This window comes from Chlorocebus sabaeus, chromosome 19 (genome assembly GCF_047675955.1).
Source record: "Chlorocebus sabaeus isolate Y175 chromosome 19, mChlSab1.0.hap1, whole genome shotgun sequence".
NCBI lineage: Eukaryota > Metazoa > Chordata > Mammalia > Primates > Cercopithecidae > Chlorocebus > Chlorocebus sabaeus.
Genome location: NC_132922.1, coordinates 28538636 through 28560650, shown reverse-complemented (window position 1 = coordinate 28560650; position 22015 = coordinate 28538636). Strand labels below are relative to the sequence as shown.

Sequence of the window (22015 nt, the reverse complement as noted above, 5' to 3'; positions counted from 1 at the left end):
CCTCCGCTCAGTGCCACATGGTGGAAGGAGCTGGTCTTGGCTCTCTGGGGTCATAATTAGGGAAAGGGTCATCATTAGGGAGACAATACACGACAGCGACAGCTGTAGTGCATGATGGCTGTGATTGTGGGAACACAGGAAGAGCACCCTAGCCTGCCCAGAGGACAGGGAAGGTGTCAGAGGAGGCAGCATTTGAGCTGTGGCTAGAACACCAAATCATACTTTACCAAATGTACAAGCTGGGGAATGGGCCAGTGGGGGATGAGAGATGAGGCTGACTGGTGGGCAGGGCAGACCTGGAAAGGTCCAGAGATGAGGAGTTGCCCAGGACCCTTCAGAAGGGGAGGGACCTTCTCAGATGTATTTTGGAAGATACATTACTGGGTTCTCTGAGACTGAACCCCACATTTCTGAAACCTTTATGGCTTTGTAAGAGGGAACTAAAGTGTCATTCTGAAGCTGCTCTTCGTGATACCCAGGGTGAGGAGGTAGACCTTCCTGGCCTAGATTAATGAGAATCACCCCCATTTGCAAAGTGCAGTAGAGTTCATGCAAATGACTCACACAAGAACGCTTCGCTGGTAAGTGGAGGTGCACCAGCTACATATTGCTGCATAACAAACCACCCCACAACCTCATGCCTTGGAACAACAATTCGTTGTTATTTCTCAGAGTTCTGTGGGTTGGCTGGGCTCAGCTGGGCAGTTCTTCTGCTTGTGGTGTCTCATGCAGTTGCCATCAGATGGTGGCAGAATGTCCAAGATGACTTATCACTCGTCTGCACCCTCAGTGCCCTCTGGATGGGCCCTCTCCATCAAGATGGTCAGACTTCTTAGGTGGCAGCAGTATTCTGAGAATGCAAGGGCCAAAGCTTCTGGGTCTTGTTAAGGCTTAGGCCTAGAACTGGCACAGTGGCACTTCACTGCATTCTGTTGGTTAATGTGAGGGTTAGGGCCAGTCCAGATTCCGTGTGGGAGGGGACTAAAGGGTGTAAACACCGGGAGGCATGGTTCCCTGTGGCCATCTTTGAAGATTGGCTGCTGCACAGTGAACCTTGCCTTCAGACTCTGTCTATGCATCTTAACCACCATGAGTCTTCTCTGGAGAGGTCATAGCCACAGTTGGGGGTCTCTATTTGAGTCTCAGTGAGACCTCGCTTCTTTGATAACTGCTTCTGCAGTCATATTTTTAGTATGTGACACTCAGGGGATAGTCTTTGGGATGTCTGTATCAGTTATCTATTGGTATGTAACAAAACTCCCCCAAATGTAATAGCTGAAAACACAACCATTTATTATTTTTCATGAGCCTCCAGGCCCACTGAGTGGTTCTGTTGATCTGAGATGAAGTCATTTGTGAGTCTGAGGTCAGTAAGGGTTGGCAACATGGCTCAACTGTATTAGCTGGGCTCACTCACATTTCTGAGACCTCAGCTGGAGCAGCTGCTCTTGGGTCCATGTGGTCTCTCATCCTCTAGTGCAGGTCTCCAGAAGGGCAGAAGTGCATGTAAGGTCTAGCCTCAGAACTGGTATTACTTCCGCCTCACTGTATTGGTCAAAACAAATCATAAGGCCATCTACCAGATTGCAGGATGGGGAAATAGCTCCCACCTTCTGATGAGCTGAAATGTCGCCTTGCAAAAGGCAGGAAGGAGTGGAGCCATTTGTCATCAGCTGCCACTGTGCCTGTGTGCACTTGAGCAGGGCCCTTCCCAGCAGCAACTGGCCCACATCAGGTAGCCTGGCTAGGTAAGCCAGGCCAGGCTGGGTTTCAGGCCCTGTGCACCACTTGGTGGACACCTTTGTGTGTACTCTCATGACCCTGTCCGACTCTGATGAGTTGACCGTGTGGATGTTTCACACACCCTGGGCCAGCTTGGGAACTGGGAATTAGAAACAAGATTCTCATTCACGAGGAGCTGTTCATTTGAACTGAGGAGAGAATTGAGCCCAGGAGCTCTGGCCGATGACAGGGTGCCTGGAAAAGCAGAGAAAGCAGCTTAGAGAAGAGAAAAGGCAGGGAGGGACTCACGGAGACCATGTTGAAGGAGAGAGGAAGAAGTCTCCCCATGGCCCCACGGGAAGACTGCCCTGGGTCCAGGGGTCTTCCAGCTGCTGGGCCCACCCTCGCAGGTCCTGGTAATGTAACATTTCTTCAGCTCTGCCCATCCAGTGCCATTGTTCTAAAATCGAGATGCTTCCTGGGCCATCAGCTCAATAGAGAGCCACAAAGCTTTTGGGTCCATGTCAGAATTCTGCTTCCGAGACGGAGATGGCCTCATGGGCTGTTCCAGCAGCAGCCTGTGCAAGGTGGTTCATGTGGTCGGAGAGCTGGAGGCCAGGGGCTTGGCATTCCTGGGACCCAGAAGTGGCTGGGAGACTGTTGGGGCCTGCAGGGTCATGGGAACAGGGGGAGCGGATTGAGGGTCCAGGTTCTGGGGCAAGTTGAGGCCAGGCTGGGTCCACAGGAGACCTGTCGCCAGCCCCCCACCTGCCAATGCCAGTGGGAGCCAGGACAGCCAGACACTGGTCCTCCAGAGTACAGCAGGCTGAAGGATGAGGAGGCAGAGAGTTGGGCTGGAGGCCCTGAGAACCCCTGTCACCAGGCGGCCACATAAGCCACATTGTTCCCTCAAGCACCCAGAAACTGGAGAGATGACAGTGGAGGAGGGGAGGGATCTGGGGTCTAATGTCACTGGCCTGGCCTCGTTTTGTGCCCACTGCCCAGCGGGAGGGGCTCAGGAGATACTCAGAGGATACCAGGCAAAGGAGAGAAACTGCACCTTCTCTGGACGTGTGAGGGAGGTGGAGTTTTTTGGACTCTTGGAAATATGGGGTCTGTCCCCCTGTTATTTCCCAGAAGAGTCCCAGTTACCATTTCCACACCCCATGCAAAAGTAGAGAGAGATTCAGGTTTACACTAAAGCCAACGCTCTACCCTGTTGGGCCATGGCCAAGACGTGATTCACCAATCTCCCCCACAGCAGCCCAGCTCCTGAGGGGGATGTCTGGCTTCTGGGGAGATCCCACATTCCCTGCAGTCCACCTCCCAGAAGCTTGTGGAATCCGTTCCTCCTGCCCCAGGTCCGCCTTCCCCTCGGCAAGCCTCACCTCCAGTCCTCTCCTTGAAGATGCCATCCCCGCCTCCAGCAGCCCACCCAGGCAGACCAGGTGAGAAAGGCTGCCTGGCTCTGGGCCCATCCCATGGGCCAGAACCTGCCACATGGACTGGCCCTGACTGCCCTGCTCTGCAGTGAAGGCAGGTAGGACAAGGGTAGGCCTCCCCAGCCCTCGAGGTCCTCTGGACTTCACCTCACTGGCCAGAGAAGAGCCCCTTGCAGGAGGTAACGGTGGGAGATGAGGAGAAAGACCGGCCTGATGGGGTAGGTGTTGGCAACCACCTCACTGCTCTAATAATTCCCACTGCTGTCCCCATGCTGATCGCAGAAGACAGTCATATTCACCTGAACAGGATGCGGGAGTAGGGGCCTCTCTGAGCCCCTTCTCCATATGGGTTGGGGGACCTCACCCAGCAGCATTGCCACAGTAAAGGAGCCAGATGTCCACGATTACAGAGGCAGAAACAAAGAGATTTAGCTTCTTCCTGAGTGCATGCTAACCAACAGCTAGCCTGGAACTCGGTTCCAGGTCACTTCTGCCAAGCCCAGCTCTCCCCTCATCACTGCGGGTGGGTGAGCAGGGTTAGTCAAAGGAGTGACTCTCAAATGCTGGAATTGCTGACTATGAGAAAGACAAGAACTGTCTTGTCTGAGACTGGCAGCCTGGGGACGGTAGCCCCGTCCTCCATCAAAGAAGCTCCCGGCTGGGACTTTGGAGTGACTCACCTCTCAGCTGTCCAGAGTTGTGGTGTGGGGGTTCTGGTGTCCTGTGTGTTGTGCTGGGCAGACATCCTTTCAGGGTGGAAAGTCGCCTCTTCTGTGTCCTCTGGCAACATCTCAGCATGGACATCTGGTTCTGTGCTCAGCTGGTCTCCTCCCCAACCCCTGCTCTTCCCCAGCCACTCATGCTGTCAAATGCAGAGCTGACCTTGTCTCTCCACAGCTGAAAATCCCCAGTGCCTGCAGTCTGAAGGCCAGACCCCTTAATCCAACCCTGCCTACCTCTGGCCTCATCTCCCACCCCCCTGTCCAGCCCTGCGATTTCACCCCTAAGTAATACTAAATTGTTTATAGTGCCAAACCCTCCCCTACCACACGGAGACTTCGTTTGATTCCTTGATGTCTTTGTATACATTTTTCCCCTTGGCTGGAATTGTCATCTGCCTGGTGAGCCTTCAAAACCCAGTTACCCTGGACAGCTTTCTCAGACAGCCCCGCTTCACTCTGTCTCTGGACCCCGCTTCACTCTGTCTCTGGAGTGACCTGTCCCTTGGTTTTGCTCCACAGTGTTTGACCAAGTATGTGTGTGTGTATGTCTCCCCAGCACAGCAGATAGGACTCACCAAGGGCAGGTCACACGCTGAAAACTTAGGCCCTGAGTCTAGCACAGGGCAGGCCCACAACAGTGGTGCATGGCCCAGATGAAATGAAGCAGCCTTCCCCCAGTCTTGGCCCTAGGAAGCATCTCTGAAGTGTGATGAGGATTTGGGGGTCACAGTGGGTACCCCTCAAAGGCCAGTCTTGGGCATACTCCTGGCTTCCACTTGATCAAAGTCCCCCTTTCCCTCCGAGAACACCCTGACCAGGAGTGACGCTGATTGATCCCTCACCCTCCTGCTGACCACACAGCCCCATCCTGGGCTCTGGCAGACCATGAGCGCTGGCTTTTCAACAGAACTTGACCCCAGCATGGCAGACGTCGTGACGTTAGCACATGTAGAGAGAGCCATCTCAGACCTCTGACCTCCACAACCAGCAGATAATCAACGTCTGTGGTTAAGACTAAGTTTGTGTGACTGGGCATGGTGGCTCATGCCTGTAATCCTAGCACTTTGGGAGGCCAAGGCGGGTGGATCACATGAGGTCAGGAGTTCAAGACCAGCCTGGCCAACATGGTGAAACCCCGTCTCTACTAAAGATAAAAAAATTAGCTGGGCATAGTGGCCCAGCTACTCAGGAGGCTGAGGCAGGACAATCGCTTGAACCCGGGAGGCAGAGGTTGCAGTGAGCTAAGATTACCTTACTGCACTACAGCCTCGGTAAGAGAGTGAGACTGTCAAAAAAAAAAAAAAAAAAAAAGACTGCATTTGTGGGATTTTATGACATCAACCACGGGAGACGATTGTACCCCATTTTAAAAAGGAGAAGACTGAGGCCCAGATATGCCCAAGCTCCCCACCAGGCCTCCTGACTCATTGCACAGTGCTCCCTGCCTGTCTTCCTCACATGACAGGGACAGAAGCCCCAGTTCACATGTCCACTGCTGATTCCGCAGAGGCAAACATTAGGAAAAAGCAAGCCGAGTCCGTTTTTCTGGGTGTGCAAGTGAGTGAACTCTGACAGAAAAGCCTGTGTGCCCTGAATCATGTAAAGCAGCCAATTAACCAATTTTAGCAGAAGTCGGAACTTGCTGGAACTGAACGCTGTGCCAATAGCTCCTCCTCGTCCCCTGCATCCCCCTGAAGCAGGTGGTGGTGTACCACGATGTCAACCTGGATTTGGAGTTTCTTAGCTTCGTGAGAACCTAGAACATGTACCACCTGCATCCCTGAGGCCAGCTGGGTGACTCCGGCCTATTTATAGTATTCTCATCTATCTTTTCTTTTGATCGGGGCAGGACCTGATCTCCTCAGAGGAGCTACAAATCTTGGCAGGCTCAACAAATTCCAGCAGGGCATGAATCATGTTCTCCTGCCTCCTGAGGGCCCTCCTCTGCCAGAGGGGCTGGTGGAGCCTGGGGCTGGCCTGCTGCCCAGCTTGGAGCCAGAGCCAGGCCTGATGGAGTCCTCCCTGCTCATTCTAGATGAGCGGAAGCCAGCTTTCCCGCGGGGATCTCAACTCACTGCAAGGCAGAGGGCTCCATGAAAAGAGGGTTTCCTTCACTTGCCTTTTTGCCCTGGCAAGATTGGCAACCAGGAGTCTGTGAGCACTGGTGGCTTCTTAGGCCTGGAACCTCTTTTTGGGAAGCCTCATGGGTCTCAGACAGCTGTGCCCTTCCCGCTCCCCTCCAGCTGCCAGATGGCCAGAGTTCTCCCGTGCCCTGGAATGTTGGGACTGTCTCTTTAAGAGGTCCACTCAGGGACCTGTCCTCAGGCCCTAGGGTCAGCACATTGGTGGCCAGTTTCTTTAGGCTCAGGGTCAGGCTTCCACTGGTGGGTGGAGGCAGCCCTTTGTCCCACGTCCTGCCCCTGCATTCCTGAGTGGTGGGCTCCCTCCCCCATCCTCTTGGCAGGTGTCCCTCCCTGACCCCTCCTGGTGACCAGAGCCAAGCCAAGAAGTCTGTGCTCTCTTCCCAACGCATCCACGTGGAGCAGCTGGACATTGGTGTTGAGTATTGTAGAGCTGGCTAGGGGGAGTGGACATTCCATTGTAATGATGGCAAAAATAACCATGATCTTTCAGCCACTGCTGAAACTGCTGGAGTCTGGCCCTTCCCAGGTATGATTTGCCCTCCCTGATGGTATCTTTCTCTCCCAGACGTGCAGATATGGAAGCTGAGGCCCTGGGGGGTCAGGGGAACCTCATGAGGGTGGAGGCAGGGGCGCAGGACTGACTCCTGAGCTCTGCAACCTTAGTGTTGCCGTCTGGGAGGCGGAGGCAGGCAGATCACTTGAGGTCAGGACTTCGAGACCAGCCTGGCAAACATGATGAAACCCCATCTCTACTAAAAATACAAAAAAAATTAGCTGGGTGTGATCTCAGCTACTCGGGAGGCTCAGGCAGGAGGATCGCTTGAATCCAGGAGGTAGAGGTTGCAGTGAGCCAAGATGACATCACTGAACTCCAGCCTGGGCAACAGAGCGAGATTCCATCTGAAAAACAATAACAACAAACTGATATTAATAATTAGGATGCTGACACTGTTTCTACCTTTTCTGGGTCTCTCCCATTCCTGTAGAATTGTTCTTACCCACAGTCACCTGCCCATCTCTCTTGTACCCCAGAAGTTTTGCAAGTTGAGGAAGAGAAATTAATAATCTGATATGTACCATCTGTATTCTGTCATGAGAATAGCCTCTCTATGAGGGCGGGGGTGTCCATGTCCACAAAATTTTCAGAAATGTGTGTGCACCACATCCACAATCGTGATGCAGAACATTCCCATAACCTTAAATCCCTGTGACTCGTTTGCTGGAAGTTCCCCCACCCAGCCCCAGGCAACCCCTGGTCTGCCCTCTGTCATTATAGACTAGTTTTGCCTCTTTTAGAATCTCTCATAGAGGGAGTCATGCAGTATGTACTCTTTTGTAGATGATGTTTCTGAGATTTCTTGGTGTTGCTGTGTTTTCTGTTGCTGAGTAGTATTCCCTTGTACAAATGTACCGTAATTTGCCCATCTATTCTTCTATGGCTGGACTTTAGAGCTGTTTCCAGTTAGGTGCTAATATGAATTGTGGAGGCAGTTTTAGACCAAATTTAACTTAACAATAGAATATGGAAAGATTGAGTGAAGCTAATGAACATACCTGTTACCTCACTTACTTGGCATTCTTTTATGGTGATACACTTGAAATTCCTCTTAGTTATTTTGAAATGTTCATTATTATTGACTATAGTCTCCTGCTGTGCAATAGACCTCAAAACTTTTTTTCCTGCTTGGCTGAAACTTTGTATCTTTTGAAGAGGAAGTCTCCATTCCCTTGTTCTGCCACCTCGCCAGTTCTGGTAACCATCATTCTTCTTCCTTTTTTTTCTTTTTTTTGTTAAATTTTTTATTTTTTGCGATGTCGTCTCACTCTGTAGCCAAGGCTAGAGTGCAGTGGCGTGATCTCAGCTCACTGCAACCTCCGTCCCCTGGGTTCAAGCGATTCTCCTGCCTGATCCTCTCAAGTAGCTGGGATTACAGTTGCCCGCTACCGTGCCCAGCTAATATTTGCATTTTAAGTAGAGACAGGGTTTCACCATGTTGGCCAGGCTGGTCTCAAACTCCTGACCTCAAGTGATCCACCTGCCTCAGCTTCTCAAAGTGCTGGGATTACCAGCATGAGCCAGGGCACCTGGCCCAAATTCAGCTTTTAAAAGATTCCACATGCATGTGAGATTTTGTGGTATTTGTCTGTCTGTGGTATTTGTATTTCATTTAGCAGTATGTCCTCTAGATTTATGCATGTCATTCCCAATGAAAGAGGTTTTTTTGGTGTTTTTTTTTTTTTTTTTAAATAGAGTTTCACTCTTTTTGCCCAGGCTGGAGCGCAATGGCATGATGTCAGCTCACCACAACCTCTGCCTCCTGGGTTCAAGCAGTTCTGCTTCAGTCTCCTGAGTAGCTGGGATTACAGACACGTGCCACTACTCTCGGCTAATTTTTTTCTTTTTTTTTTTTTTTTTAGTTGAGATGGGGTTTCACCATATTGGTCAGGCTGGTCCCAAACTGCCAACCTCAGGTGATCTGACTGCCTCGGCCTCCCAAAGTGCTGGGATTACAGGTGTGAGCCACTGCGCCCAGCCAAGTTTTGTTCTTTTTAAGACTGAATAGTTGCCGGGCGCGGTGGCTCAAGCCTGTAATCCCAGCACTTTGGGAGGCCGAGACAGGCGGATCACAAGGTCAGGAGATCGAGACCATCCTAACATGGGCTAACATGGTGAAACCCTGTCTCCACTAAAAAATACAAAAAACTAGCCGGGCGAGGTGGCGGGCACCTGTAGTCCCAGCTACTCGGGAGGCCGAGGCAGGAGAATGGCATAAACCCGGGAGGCGGAGCTTGCAGTGAGCTGAGATCCGGCCACTGCACTCCAGCCTGGGCGACAGAGTGAGACTCCGTCTCAAAAAAAAAAAAAAAAAAGACTGAATAGTATGTCATCGTACATGTGCACTGCCTTTTCTGTATGCATTCATCTTAGGCTGATTAACTTAGGCAGATTCCACATCTTGGTTCCTGTAAATGGGGCCGCAGGTAACATGGGAGTGCAGATATCCCTGAACACACTGATTTCAGTTCCCTTGGATATATTCTCAGAAGTGGGATTGCTGGCTCACACGGTAGTTCTATGTTTAGTGTTTTGAGGAACGTCCATGCCATTTTCCATCGCAGCTGTACTATACACCGGCAGTGTACTAGGGTTCCCCTTTCTCCACATCCTGGCCAACACTTAACCTTCCATCTTTTTCATAAAACCTGTTCTAATGAGAGGGAGGTGTTATGTCACTGTGGCTTTAGTTTGCATTTTCCTAAAGATTTAGGTTGCTACCAGTCAGTTCTGGGCCCCAGAGCTTCTTCAGTACTTGCTGTCTATAGTAAGCATCTCAGACTTTAACGTGCATATGGATCACCTGGGAATCTTGTCAAAATGCAGCTTTCAGGTAAGTGGGTCTGCAGTGGGGCCTGATATTTTGCCTTTTGAACAAACTTCCAGATAATACTGACGTCACTGCTCCCAGGTAGCATTTTTTCATGAACCTGTTGGCTGTTTGTATGTTTCTACTTTGGAAAAATGTATTTGGTTCCTTTGTTCATTCTTATATTGGCTTATTTGTTCTTTTGCTGTTGAGTTAAGTTCCTTATATATTTTGGATATTAGCCCCTTATCTAATGTGTGGTTTGCAAATACTTATTCTCACGATGTGGGTTGTCTCCTTCATTACTTTTTCCTTTTACTGTGCAGAAGCTTTTTAGTTTGATGCCATCCTGTTTTTATTTTTGCTTTTGTTGCCTGTGCTTTTGGGGACATACCCAAAAAGTTGTTGCCCAGATCAGTGTCATGGAGCTTTTCCTCTGTGCTTTCTTATAGTAATTTTACAGTTTCAGGCCTAATGTTTAAGTCTTTGATCCATTTTGGGTTGATTTTTGGGCATGGTATACGATAAGGCTCTAATTTTATTTTCTGCGTATGAATAGCCACTTTTCCAAGCACCATTTATTGAATAGACTGTTCTTTCCCCTTGGTGTGTTCTTCGTGCCTTTGTCAAAAGTCAATAGACAGTAGGCCAGGCACGGTGGCTCACACCTGTAATCCCAGCACTTTGGGAGGCCGCTAGTTTATTTCTCTCTCTGCTCCCAAGCCAGGTCAGCAGATCTGTAGTGGGGCCTAACAGTTTGCCTTTTTAATAAGCTCCCAAATAATACCGATGCTGCTGGTCCCAGGACCTGCCTTTGAAGTAGCAAGACTGTTAGACAAGTGGTTCCTAGTGTTTTAGCAAAACAGAACAAAAAGATTCAGGACCTCTCCTCAAGATAATTGCACTTTTAGTATCCATTAGTTGTGAAAACACACTGAAAATGACCATGCATTCAGAAAAGATTTTACACGAACTTACATTTCTATAGGTAATGGCATCTGCCTACATTTTGGCAACTTTTCACATAACACTAAAGGGCTGGGTGTTAAGATACGGTAACAGTTGAGGCCATCTGCCTCTCAGTTTTCCTTAAATGCACTTGAATTTCAGCATCTCCACTGGAATTGAAGGCTAGGAGGGTCTCTGTGGCAGGTATCACATGAGAAATATTTGGATTCTCAAGATGACTTTTAGTTCAGTTACTTCCTTGCTAGGTTCTGGTGGATAGATCACAGGTACTAAGTTCTGCAAACTATAGAATTAAGACTTTTGTAGTGGTTATTGTTTAAGTAGCCTTTTAAGCATATGATGGCTGCTATTCTGTAGTGTTTGAACATGTTGCAAAAGTACCTGACAAGGCAACTCTAGAGGCTCTTTGCTGTCAGATGTCTTGACTGATGAAGGATGATGCAACTGGCTTTTTTTCTTTGGCCAAAATTTCTTACCTTCTGCTGTGCCACAGTGAATTCCTGAACACCAATCTGAGGAATGTGAACAAATCACCGTCCACAGGACAAACATACATAGTTTGTGAGTCCCATGGCAATAAGAACGCAGAGCCTTTGATTAAAAAAATTATTAAGAATTTCAAATTGGGAACAGGAGAGCATTAAAGGAAGCCAGGGACTCTTCTGAGCCAGGGCCCTGGGCCATGACACAGGCTGCATGCTCATGAAGCCTCCAACTCTGTTTGCTATTCTTTTTTTTTTTTTAAGATGGGGTTTTGCCACATTGCCCAGGCTGCTCTTGAATTCCTGGGCTCAATCCTCCCACCTCAGCCTCCCAAAATGCTAAGATTACAGGCATGAGCCACCACGCCTGGCTGCTTGCTATTTTTTTTTATTTTTTTAATTTATAAGAGATGAGGTCTCACTGTGTTGTCCAGACTGGTCTTGAAATCCTGGACTCAAGTGATTCTCCTGTCTTGGCCTCCCAAAGTTCTGGGATTACAGTTGTGAGCCACCATGCCTGGTGTGTTGGCTATTCTTAACCCATTCTTAGCCTTCATCTTCTTTGTTCTACTGTTGATGAAAATCGTATGACACTGACATTTTAAAAACTGGCTTTCCAGTCTGTAGCTATTTCTTCAATCAGATTTTCCAGCAGAGAATCCTCACTGAATTCATCATTAATTCATAATGATGTTAAGTTAAAAAGACTCTGCTGTGCTTAGTTCTGCCTGTCCAAATATCTGAAATACATGATTTAGAAACAGCACACTTAAAGCTACCATTTTTCTGATCCATGGTCCGTGACAGAATATAATTCAGGAAAATTATCTTTAGGAACATGTTTTCCAAAGGTAATGCTGTTCCTATGATTCGTCGTTTGGTCAACTCTCAAAAGTTGAGCATTTCATCTTCCACTGTTGAATTGTGATCATCTCAAGTGGTCATTTGGACAACAGTTTTCATTCCCTGTAAATGGACTGGACATGATGAAAAGCATGTGCCGCAGGCATTTGTGTAGTCTATGATTTCTGAAGTTTGGTTGGTGAGATCAAACTGTTTTGGGTACTTTGCTTTTCTCTAAAACATTTCTTCCTTTGTTCCAGCTTTTAAATATGTTTTATTGTATCTAGACTGAATGATAATTAATTGTTGATGTTGTAGTATATATGTTTGGAATTTTTCTATCATAATTTGATGTGGTAAAATCAACATTCTGGTTTTAATTCATCTTTACAAGATGCGAAGAGTTTTGCAAAATAGGATTTTTTTCTTGGAAGACTCATGGCTTAGTTGTAATTGAATAATTAAAACTCAAATACAATTGTGAAAAGATTATTTACTTTAATATGACAAATATGAATGTACCAAAGAATTTTACAAAACATAGAATTGATAGACTCTTAACTGAATTTTTAAAATTGAATTAATAGTTGTTAATTTAATTTAATTGATAGTTGTTAACCCAAAAAGAATAGAATATTCTTCCTAGACTATTTGGCAAGTTTATTCTCTTTTTCATATGTATAAATTTTCAATTTCTTCTTTTTAAAGGTTTTTAGCCGTCTTATACATAACATTAATGATCCAAACTATTCATTATTGCAGCATCATACCTGTGCATTACAAACTTTTTATACCTCAAAATATAAAGTATGTGAGATTTCCCAAGCTATGTGTAGAATATTTGCAACTGTATGTTCAATGTTAAGAGTTAATACAAGTGACCTCCCTCTTTGCTATGCTGGTTAGATGTGGCAGTAACCAAAATGATCACTTGACCATATGCAAGTGCAGAGACCCCAGAAATGACACTAAGTGGGCATTTTGTTTGTAATTGGCCTTCCAAAGGCTGAGGCCAGAGCTGAAGCCAGAGAGCAGATATTAGCTGAGTAATGATATTGAAGCCACACTTTGGGGCTTTCATGGTTTCTTTATCTGAAAAATTTAAGTCTTCATACAATGTTTAGAATGTATTTGGATCCTGTGCCACTTTCAGTAGGTGGCCCGCCCATAGATGGGAACACTGATCTATCCATATGACTTGTGGTTCTCATTTTTTTTATTGTTTGCTGTTTAATGCTTGCTCATTTTTATATACTTGGTACACTGCTTGGGGAGCTTGTTTCAGCTTATTTCTACCTGGATAGTCCTCATATATTTCACTAGAGGGTAGTGTCTACAGTACCCAAACTTGGCTTGGCTTTTGTGGTTCTCACTAGAAGACATGCCTGTCTGAGCTTTGGGAAGGCTTTTCCGCCTTTAAGGGTCAATCAAAATAGAGTGTTGCTGGGGGAAGATTGTGAAGTGGTTTGGGATTCAGATCTATTACCTACCATAGAGGCTCTGCCTATGCTGTGGGCGGTGAGAATGGTTCCCTCAGGCCTGTGCTGGACCATGGCTGCTTTCCTCAGACCACTGGCCTTGATTCCAAGGTCCAATTCATTCATTAACTGATGAATAGTAACATAAACACTTACAAAACTCCTTCACCTCCAAACTAGAACATTGCTGGCAGTGATAAGCTGTCTGCCTCATTCTCCGGCCTTCCCCTCAGAGGAAATTGCATGGTTTTGTGATTTTCATGATCTATTTAAGGAGTTTTATTACTCACATATATATTGATCCATAAACAACATCAAGTTCCATTTCCATTTATAGTTTGAATCTGTACAAAGAAATAATGTTATCTATTGTCTTTGAAGAATTGCTTTTTTGATTCAACCTTGTGTCTGAGACTCACCATGTCCTGACATGTGCTGTCATTACCCAGTTTTCCCTGATGAGTTGAGTGAGTGGCCTCCCCATTGCTTAAGTGTCCTACAGCTTAGGCACCTGTGCTCTGCCCGTCGGGTTGAGCACCTAAGTTCTTCACATGTTTTTTCTATCACAGACAGTGTTGCTATGCACATTGTTACACATGTCTCCAAGACCTGCACAAGAATCTCTCTTGGATTTTTTGAGTTGAAGTTGAGTGAATGTATAACTTTTGTAAGACGATGGCAAATAGTTTTCCAAGCAATTGTATTATTTTACACCTCTTCCTAGGAGTATGTGAATGATCCTGTTTATCCACATCTTTTCTAGCACCTGGTTAGATCAAAATTCTTGTTTGTTTTTAACAGACACATAATAATTGCCTGTATTTCTGATGTAGAGAGGGATGCTTTGATGCATGCATACACTATGTAACAGACAAATCAGCTGGGCGCGGTGACTGAACCTGTAATCCCAGCACTTTGGGAGGCCGAGGCAGGCGGATCTCATGAGGTCAGGAATTTGAGACCAGCCTGGTCAACATGGTGAAACCCCGTCTCTACTAAAAATACAAAAATTAGCCAGGCATGGTGGTGCATGCCTGCAATCCCAGCTACTCAGAGGCTGAGGCAGGAGAATTGCTGGAACCCAGGAGGCGGAGGTTGCCCTGACAGAGGTCGTGCCATTGCAACCAGCCTGAGCCACAAGAGCAAAACTCCAACTCTCAAAAACCTAACAGAACAAAACAAAAAGACAGCCAAATTAGGGCAGTTAGCATGTCTATCACCTCACACATTTATTATTTGTGGTTAGAACGCTCAAAACTCTTTTCTAGCTGTTTTGAAATATACACTATTGTTAACTGCAGTCTCCAACAGAACACCTGCACTTTTTCCTCCTGATTGTAGCTTTGTACACACTGAACAGTCTCTCCCTATCCCTTCTCCAGCCCTCCCCAGCCTCTGCTAAGCACTGTTCTACTGTCTTCCTTTATGAAATCAATGATTTTAGCTCCCAGGTATGAGTGGGAACATGTGGTGCCTGGTTGATTTCATTTAACATCCTGTTCTCCAGTTCCATCCATGTTGCTACAAATGGCAGAACGTTGCTATTTTTTTGTGGCTGAATAATATTCCACTGTGTGTATATACCACAGTTTCTTTTATTCTTTTTTGAGATGAGATTTCCCTTTTGTTGCCCAGGCTGGAGGGCATTGGTGGGATCTTGGCTCACTGTAACCTCTGCCTTCCAGGTTCAAGCAATTCCCCTGCCTCAGCCTCCCAAGTAGCTGGGATTACAGGTGTGCATCACCATGCCCAGCTAATTTTTGTATTTTTGGTAGAAACTGAGTTTTGCCATGTTGGTCAGGCTAGTTTCGAACTCCTGACCTCAGGTGATCCACCAGCCTTGGCCTCCCAAAGTGCTAGGATTACAGGTGTGAGCCACCATGCCCGCTGGTGTTAACTTTAATAGGTGAGGCATACTCTGGAGACACTATGTTGAGGTTATGTCAATATCCTGCATCTTAGAATTCTGCATAGAGATTTTAGCCTCCTCGGAAGATTGTCGTCTCCAACAGTGATTCCTGTATTTCTTGCTTCAATGTGATTCTCTATTTCCCTCAGTCTTTCTACATTTATCCGTTGGAAATCTTCTGTAAGGATGAATGGTCCCTTCTTCTACTTGTTTATTCATTCAGTTATTTATATCTGTATAGACTTGCTGATACTTACTTTATTATATGGCTTCTAATTTAATACTATCAATACTCACTTTCTAGCTAGGATGCTTTCAGTTCTGGTCATTGGGAACTCCTTCAGATGGGCTCCTGTGTCCTTCCAGCTTGCTCCATCTTTTAGTGAGCACCTGTTTTCCTCTGTATAACAGGATATTTTGCGTTCATCTTGTATTTTTTTTCTCCTCAGCTTTGACATCAAGTCCTCCTTCAGTGAGACCTGGCTCTTTTGATTAGAGGACAGCTCTTACTGTACAGAAAACATTCACAGAAGTCATTTGCTGAAGGACGGAGCAACCCAAACTCACACAGCTCCGAGGCCATAGCACAGAGTTTCTGCCCCAGGAAGGGGTGTGACAGTCGGAAAAGACTGATAGGTCCCTGACCCTGCCTGAGGGGAGTGACTTTACTTAAATCAGAGCAGGAAGAAAGTTATGCACCAGAGTGTAATTGGACCAAAGGGCATCACAGTAGCTAGCAGTCCTCCGTGGGACCTTGTGCCCCCTAAAGCACAAAGGTCTGTACCTGTTTGTCCCCTTGCGCCTGAGCCTGAGTGCAACTCCTGGGCACGGGGGGAAGGAATGAAGTTTGATTGATCTCTGAGGCCCTGGCTCCCAGCACAACCTCCACCCATGAGGCCTCTGAGGACTGTTGTGGAAGGAGTCACCAAAGGAATGAATCCAGCAAGCCAGGCCTGACTCCAGGGAATAACTGAAGGAGAGCTCGCACAGGGACTAAAGCGTATTTTGCATAATATGGACTAGGACCCCTGGTGTGTTGAGGCTAGGGACACTGCTAAACATCCTACCATGTACAACCCTCCTCCTCTGAAGAATTAGCCATCCCCAAATCTCAGTAGTGCTGAGGTTGACAGCTCTTGGCTTATATCCTGCCTATTAGATCTGGAGATTTAGGAGAATTGGATATAACACCTTCAGTGATCCACGGGGGGTGGGGGGGCATCTGCAGTCATTGTGGGCGCCTGTTTTTCCTGTGACCTTTGTGCGCTCGTGTCTCCTTCCTGTACTTATTGTGCCGACCCCTTCCCCCTCCCCCCCCCCACCACAACCGTCCAGCCTCCTGCCATTGCCAGCAGGTGCCTTGCACAATTGCGCTAATCCGTTAAGGTCACTCTGTCATTCACACCTGTTCTTTGTACACACACCCAACTCCCTCAGGTTTAAAAGGTGCATTGCCCAGCAACAGAAGAAACTGCTTGCTTTAGGCTTTGACTGAGTTGGCAGCTTCATGAGGACGCTCAGAGCTCAGCTCTGGAGAATTCGAGCATCCAACCGTACCCCACTGCTCCCAGAACCAGTTACCTGGGCTCTCTGTGCCCCTTATTCCTGTCGCGGCCTGCGGCTGAGGACCTGCCAGTAGGGCTCAGTTGCCTGGAGCCCGTTCAGCCCATCCCCCAGTTCACTTTGTTTGTGGGATCTCCCCGTTGCTCCTGTCCCTGGACAGAGTGGCAGGCCATCCTACAAGCATCCAGACACTTGGCATCAGTGGTGTCAAGACAACTCCAAGAAGGTTTTCCGTGATCCTTCAAGCCCTGCGTTCCTTCCTGGTGATCTTGCCTTCAATTTGATTGTACAGGTACCACAGCAAGCCAGTGCTGTGTGCTCCAAATTCCAGGGCGTCCTGCAGCTCAGCCCCTGCACTGAGCACAAGGAATCTGTGTGGGGCCCAGGAGCAGGGAGTCACCCCTTTGGGACGTACAACACCCAGCTGTCCCCAGACTCGTGTCCAGGGAAGATCGTGTTGAGGGGACCTTAAGGAGAGCGGGGCAGGGATGCCTGAGCAGGACAAGGACCCCAGAGTCCAAGAGAACCCTGATAAGAGAAGGGTCCCCTTGGTCACCAGGGATGCACGGTCTGCATTTCAGCCCCTGCGGGACAATGGAGGTCTCTCTCCTTTTGTGCCCAGGCCTGGGCCACTGCAGAGAGACCTCCATGCCCAGACCTCCTGGACGGGCTCGTGCACCAAACGAAATGCTATCTCGAGCTCCTACAGCTCCATGGGAGGCTTCCCGTGGCTAAAGAGGAGGAGGGGGCCAGCCTCATCCCACTGTCAGTTGATCCTCAGTTCCTCAAAGACAGTGAGTGAGGACAGGCCTCAGGCTGTCCCTTCGGGTCACACCCAGTGTGAAAAGGTGGCAGATACAACACCAGGGCAGACACTCGCCCCCAGGAATGGCTCCCCCAGATCCCAGGCCTCTAGGCCCTGTAGACGCAAGTTTCCCCTGCTGCCACGCAGGCAAGGGGAGCCTCTGATGCTGCCACCTCCCTTAGAGCTGGGGTTCCGGGTCACTGCCGAAGACCTGGACCTGGAGAAGGAGGCGGCGTTCCAGTGCATCAACAGTGTACTGCGGGGTGAGGCCAAGGCCATCTGGGACTGCAGACCCTCACGGCCTTCCTACACTTTGTCCTTACTTGAAACTGGGACTTGTGGTCTCCCTGCTGTTTCTGAAGCACTGAGCATGGATGCACAGCAGGAGAGAGACAAGTCCCAAGACTCCCGGGGCCCACTGGTCCCCCTAGCTTTTGCTGCAGAGGCTCCCTCTACAGCTCCTGTGTCTGGGAAGAAGCACAGACCACCAGGCTCCCTGTTCTACTCAGATCCCCTTTCTGCCACCTCTTCCCACTCCCAGGACTCAGGTCACCTCACTGATTCCTGAGAAGCCCAAGGCCTGGCACTTCTGGAGCCAGTTCCAGCCCTGCAGCCACGCCCACGGGCTTTGGGAGCAGAGAGCCAGCCCCAGCTCTGAGTTCCCTCAGAAGAAAACAGGTAAAGAGAAAGGCCCCGAGCACCACCCATGACAATGGGGCATGAGGGGGCCTGAACACCAGGGGCCCCCCAGGCTGAGCACATCCTTGGTGACTGCAGGAACTGGCACAGGGAGTAACTCTGTTGGGTGGCATTTTGGTCTTTACTTTCCATCACATCCCTGGGGGACCATTTAAGCAGACACCCCCAATTGCAAGTCAGGGACCCAGTGCCACAGCAAATGAGGCAGGCTGCACGTGCAAGTCTGGGCCGGCCTCTGACCCAAGCAACCCCACTTCCCGCGTGGGCACAGCAAGGAGGAACCTGGCCTCTTAAGGCTCCCTCGTGCGCTGTCAGGGGTTCTGCTGGACACAGGTCCAATGGGCCATCGTCCAGCTCATCCTTCTCCATGTTGGGCTTTTGAGCCCGTCATAAATTCCTTGCCTAGAGTGAAGTCCAGGAGAGTTTTCTTTAGATTTCCTTCTAATATTCTTGTAGTTTCGCATCTTACATTCAAGTCTTGGATCTCTCTCGAGGTGATTTTTGTACATGCTGAGAGATAAGCGTCCAGGTTCGTTCTTCTGCATGTGGCTGCCCAACCCTCCCAGTACCATTCATTGAAGAGGGTGTCCTTTCCCCAGTGTGTGTTTCTGTCGGCTCTGTCAAAGATCAACTGGCTGTGAACATGTGGCTGTGTTTCTGGGCTCTCTCATCTGTCCCATTGATCTAAGTGTCTAGTTTTATGCTAGGATTATACCATTTTGGTAACTATGTACTTGTCAAACATTTTGTGGTTGTAATTTGCAGTGAAATGGGATGCCTCTAGTTTTGCTGTTTTTGCTGAGGATGACTTTGGGTCTTTGAGCTCTTTTGTTTTTTAGTCCTTTTTTGTGAATTTTAGGACTTTCCAATTCTGTGAGTGGTGACATTGGTATTTTGGTAGGGGTTGTATTGAATCTCTAGACGCTTGGGGCAGTGTGGTCATTTTGATGCTATGAATTCCTACCATGAGCATGAAATGATTGTCCATTTCTTTCTCTCCTCTTAAACATTTTCTCAGTGTTTTGTAGTTTTCCTTGTAGAAATCTTTCACCTCCTTGGTAAAATTTCTTCTGTGGCATACGGTTTTCCATTTTGTTGCTATTGTAAATGGGATTGCCTTCTTAATTTCTTTCCCAACCACACCATTATTGGTGTATAGAAATGCTGCTGATTTTTGTTGTTGTTGTTGTTGATTCTGTATCCTGCAAATGGCTGTATTAATTTATTTATCAGGTCTAGGAGTTTTCTGGTGGAGCCTTTACATGTTTCTAAATCCAAGATCACATCTTCATCAGACAAGGATAATTTGATGTCTTCTTTTCCAATGTGGATGCCTTTTATTGTGTTCTCTTGCCTGATTGTGCGATGTCGAATAGGAGTGGTGAGAACGGGCATCCTCATCTTGTTCCTGTTTACGAGAAAATGCTTTCAACTTTTCCCAATTCTGTAGTAGGTTATCTATGGCTTTGTCATATACAGCTTTTATTATTTTCAGGTATGTTGGGGTTTTTTTGCTGTTATTTCTTTATTTTTGTTTTTTGAGATGGAGTCTGGCTCTTGCCACCAAGGCTGGAGTGCAATGGCATGATATTGGCTCACTGCTACCTCCCTCTCTTGGGTTCAAGTGATTCTCCTGCCTCAGCCTCCCGAATAGCTGGGATTACAGGCGCCCACCACCACGCACGGCTAATTTTTGTACTTCTAGTAGAGATGGGGTTTCACCATGTTGGCCAGACTGGTCTCAAATTCCTGACCTCAGGTGATCCACCCACCTCAGCCTCCCAAAGTGTTGGGATTACAGGCGTGAGGTACTGGGGTCAGTCCGGCCATTTTCAGGTATGTTTCTTTTATGCCTAGTTTGTTCCTTTTTTCACGACATGGTCTCACTCTTTCTTTCGTGTTGGAATACAGTGGCACCATCAGAGCTGCAGCTTTGAACTCCTGAGCTCAAGGCACCTCAGCCTTCTGAGTAGCAGAGACTACGGGTGCATGTCACCAGAGCAGGCTAGTTTTTATTTTTATTTCTTTGTAGAGATCTATGTTCCTCAGGTTGGCCTTGAACTGTTGACCTCAATTGATCCTCCCAGCTCAGCCTCCCGAAAGCACTAGCTGAATTGACAAGGATGAGCTACTGCCTGGCCCAGAGTCACATTTTAACATCACATCCTCACTGCTGGGCTCAAGTTTTGGCAGTGACTGAAAACCCTAAGGGGGAGAATTCTGGTCAGGCCCGGCCCAGTCTGTGCATAGGAGGGGAATGGAAAAATGGCCTGTGGATGGTTCTTTCGGAGAACCCGCCAGACAAGCGCTGAGATGCCGTTTCCTGAAATACAGGGTCATGTGATGTCCAGCCCAGCTGCCAGGTCCAGGGCCCTCGGCACCGTCTAGTTTGGGAGCTCATCCAGAAGTGGCCTCGGTTGCCCAAAGCAGCTGGTCTTCCTTCTAATCTGGTCCCATTTGAGAGATGCAACTGGGCCCCGTCTTCCAGGAAAACATTTCAGTGTGTGCTGTCTTTGTCCCCGCACTGGCTGGCCTCTCTGTACTGTGAGAACTTGGGTTATGCAAGGCTCTGCCAGTCAGCTGAACATCACGAAGCAGCTCTCTTCTGTTCCAGTGAGGCCGACCAGGCTCCAACACTCCTGCCCCGGGTCTGACTGTTCTCCCCCTCACCCAGAAGTGACCCCCAACCCGATCCTGCTTCCTGTGTTCTGGCAGCTGCTCTGGGGAAGGGCATTTTGGCCTCAAGGGCTTAGCGTGTCATTTTCTGTTGTCTGTTTATCTTTCCAGAGCTGTTTGGGACAGCCCATGCGTCAGTCCATGTACTGCTTCTTTGGAAGGCAATCGGGGCTTTCTTTCGGGGTGGGTATAAAAGTTCTTGTGATATTTGTTTATGAAATTAGCCTTCACTACATGGATAGGACTAGCATACTTCTGCGGCATGACTGTCATCTTACTACATTTATTTTTTTATTTTGTATTTTATTTCTTGATTTCTTTTGAGATGGGAGTCTCGGCTGTGTCTCCCAGGCTGAAGTTCAGTGGCGTAATCTGGGCTCACTGCAACCTCCACCACCTGGGTTCAAGTAATTCTCCTGCCTCAGCCTCCTAAGTAGCTGGGATTACGGGTGCACATCACAATACCTAGCTAATTTTTGTATTTTTAGTAGAGATAGGGTTTTGTCATGTTGCTGGAGCTGGTTTCAAACTTCTGACCTCAGGTGATTGACCTGTCTTAGCCTCCCAAAGTGCTAAGATTACAGGCGTCCATTTATGTATTTGAGATGGAGTCTTGCTCCGTCACCCAGGCTAGAGTGCAGTGGCACAATCTCCACTCACTGCAACCTCCACCTCTCAGGTTCAAGCAATTCTCCTGCGTCAAGTGTTCCGAGTAGCTGGGATTACAAATGCCGGCCACCGCACCTAATTGTATTTTTAGTAGAAATGGGGTTTCTCTGTCTTGACCAGGTTGGTCTCGAACTCCTGACCTCATAATCCACCTGCCTCAGCCTCCCAAAGTGTTGGGATTACAGGCATAAGGCACCGTACCTGGTCACATTTATCTTTTTATTTATTTAGAGACGGTCTCACTCTGTCGGCCAGGCTGGAGTGCAGTGGCGCCATCTCAGCTCAGCAGCCTCTGCCGCCGCAGTTCAAGCAATTCTCATACCTCAGCCTCCCAAGTAGCTGGGACTACAGGCTCCTGCCACCACACAGGGACAATTTTTTCATTTTTTGTAGAGACAGAGTTTTATCATGTTGGCCAGGCTGGTCTCGAACTCTTGACCTCGTGATCTACCCACCTCGGCCTCCCAAAGTGCTGGGGTTACAGGCATCAGCCACCACGCCCGGCCACATTTTTTATTTAGGGACAA

The 22015-nt window shown here is 48.1% G+C and overlaps 1 protein-coding gene, 1 long non-coding RNA gene and 1 gene segment (V, D, J or C); 2 read left to right on the top strand and 1 right to left on the bottom strand.

Annotated features, from left to right (window-relative positions):
• Positions 1-22015, top strand: part of LOC119618181 (immunoglobulin lambda-1 light chain-like) — a 384505-nt gene that overhangs the window by 279102 nt on the left and 83388 nt on the right.
• Positions 1270-4334, bottom strand: LOC140709136 (uncharacterized). Its single transcript, XR_012089528.1, has 2 exons — positions 3845-4334; positions 1270-2389 (listed from the first exon to the last, which is right to left on the bottom strand). It is a non-coding gene; the product is annotated as an uncharacterized lncRNA (long non-coding RNA).
• Positions 5372-20906, top strand: LOC119622528 (putative POM121-like protein 1). The gene is given in 7 exon segments (XM_073007102.1): positions 5372-5443; positions 5554-5634; positions 6023-6165; positions 6351-6454; positions 9355-9419; positions 16716-17105; positions 17107-20906. Coding segments are annotated over 7 exon segments (1761 nt in total). The 3' UTR covers positions 18013-20906.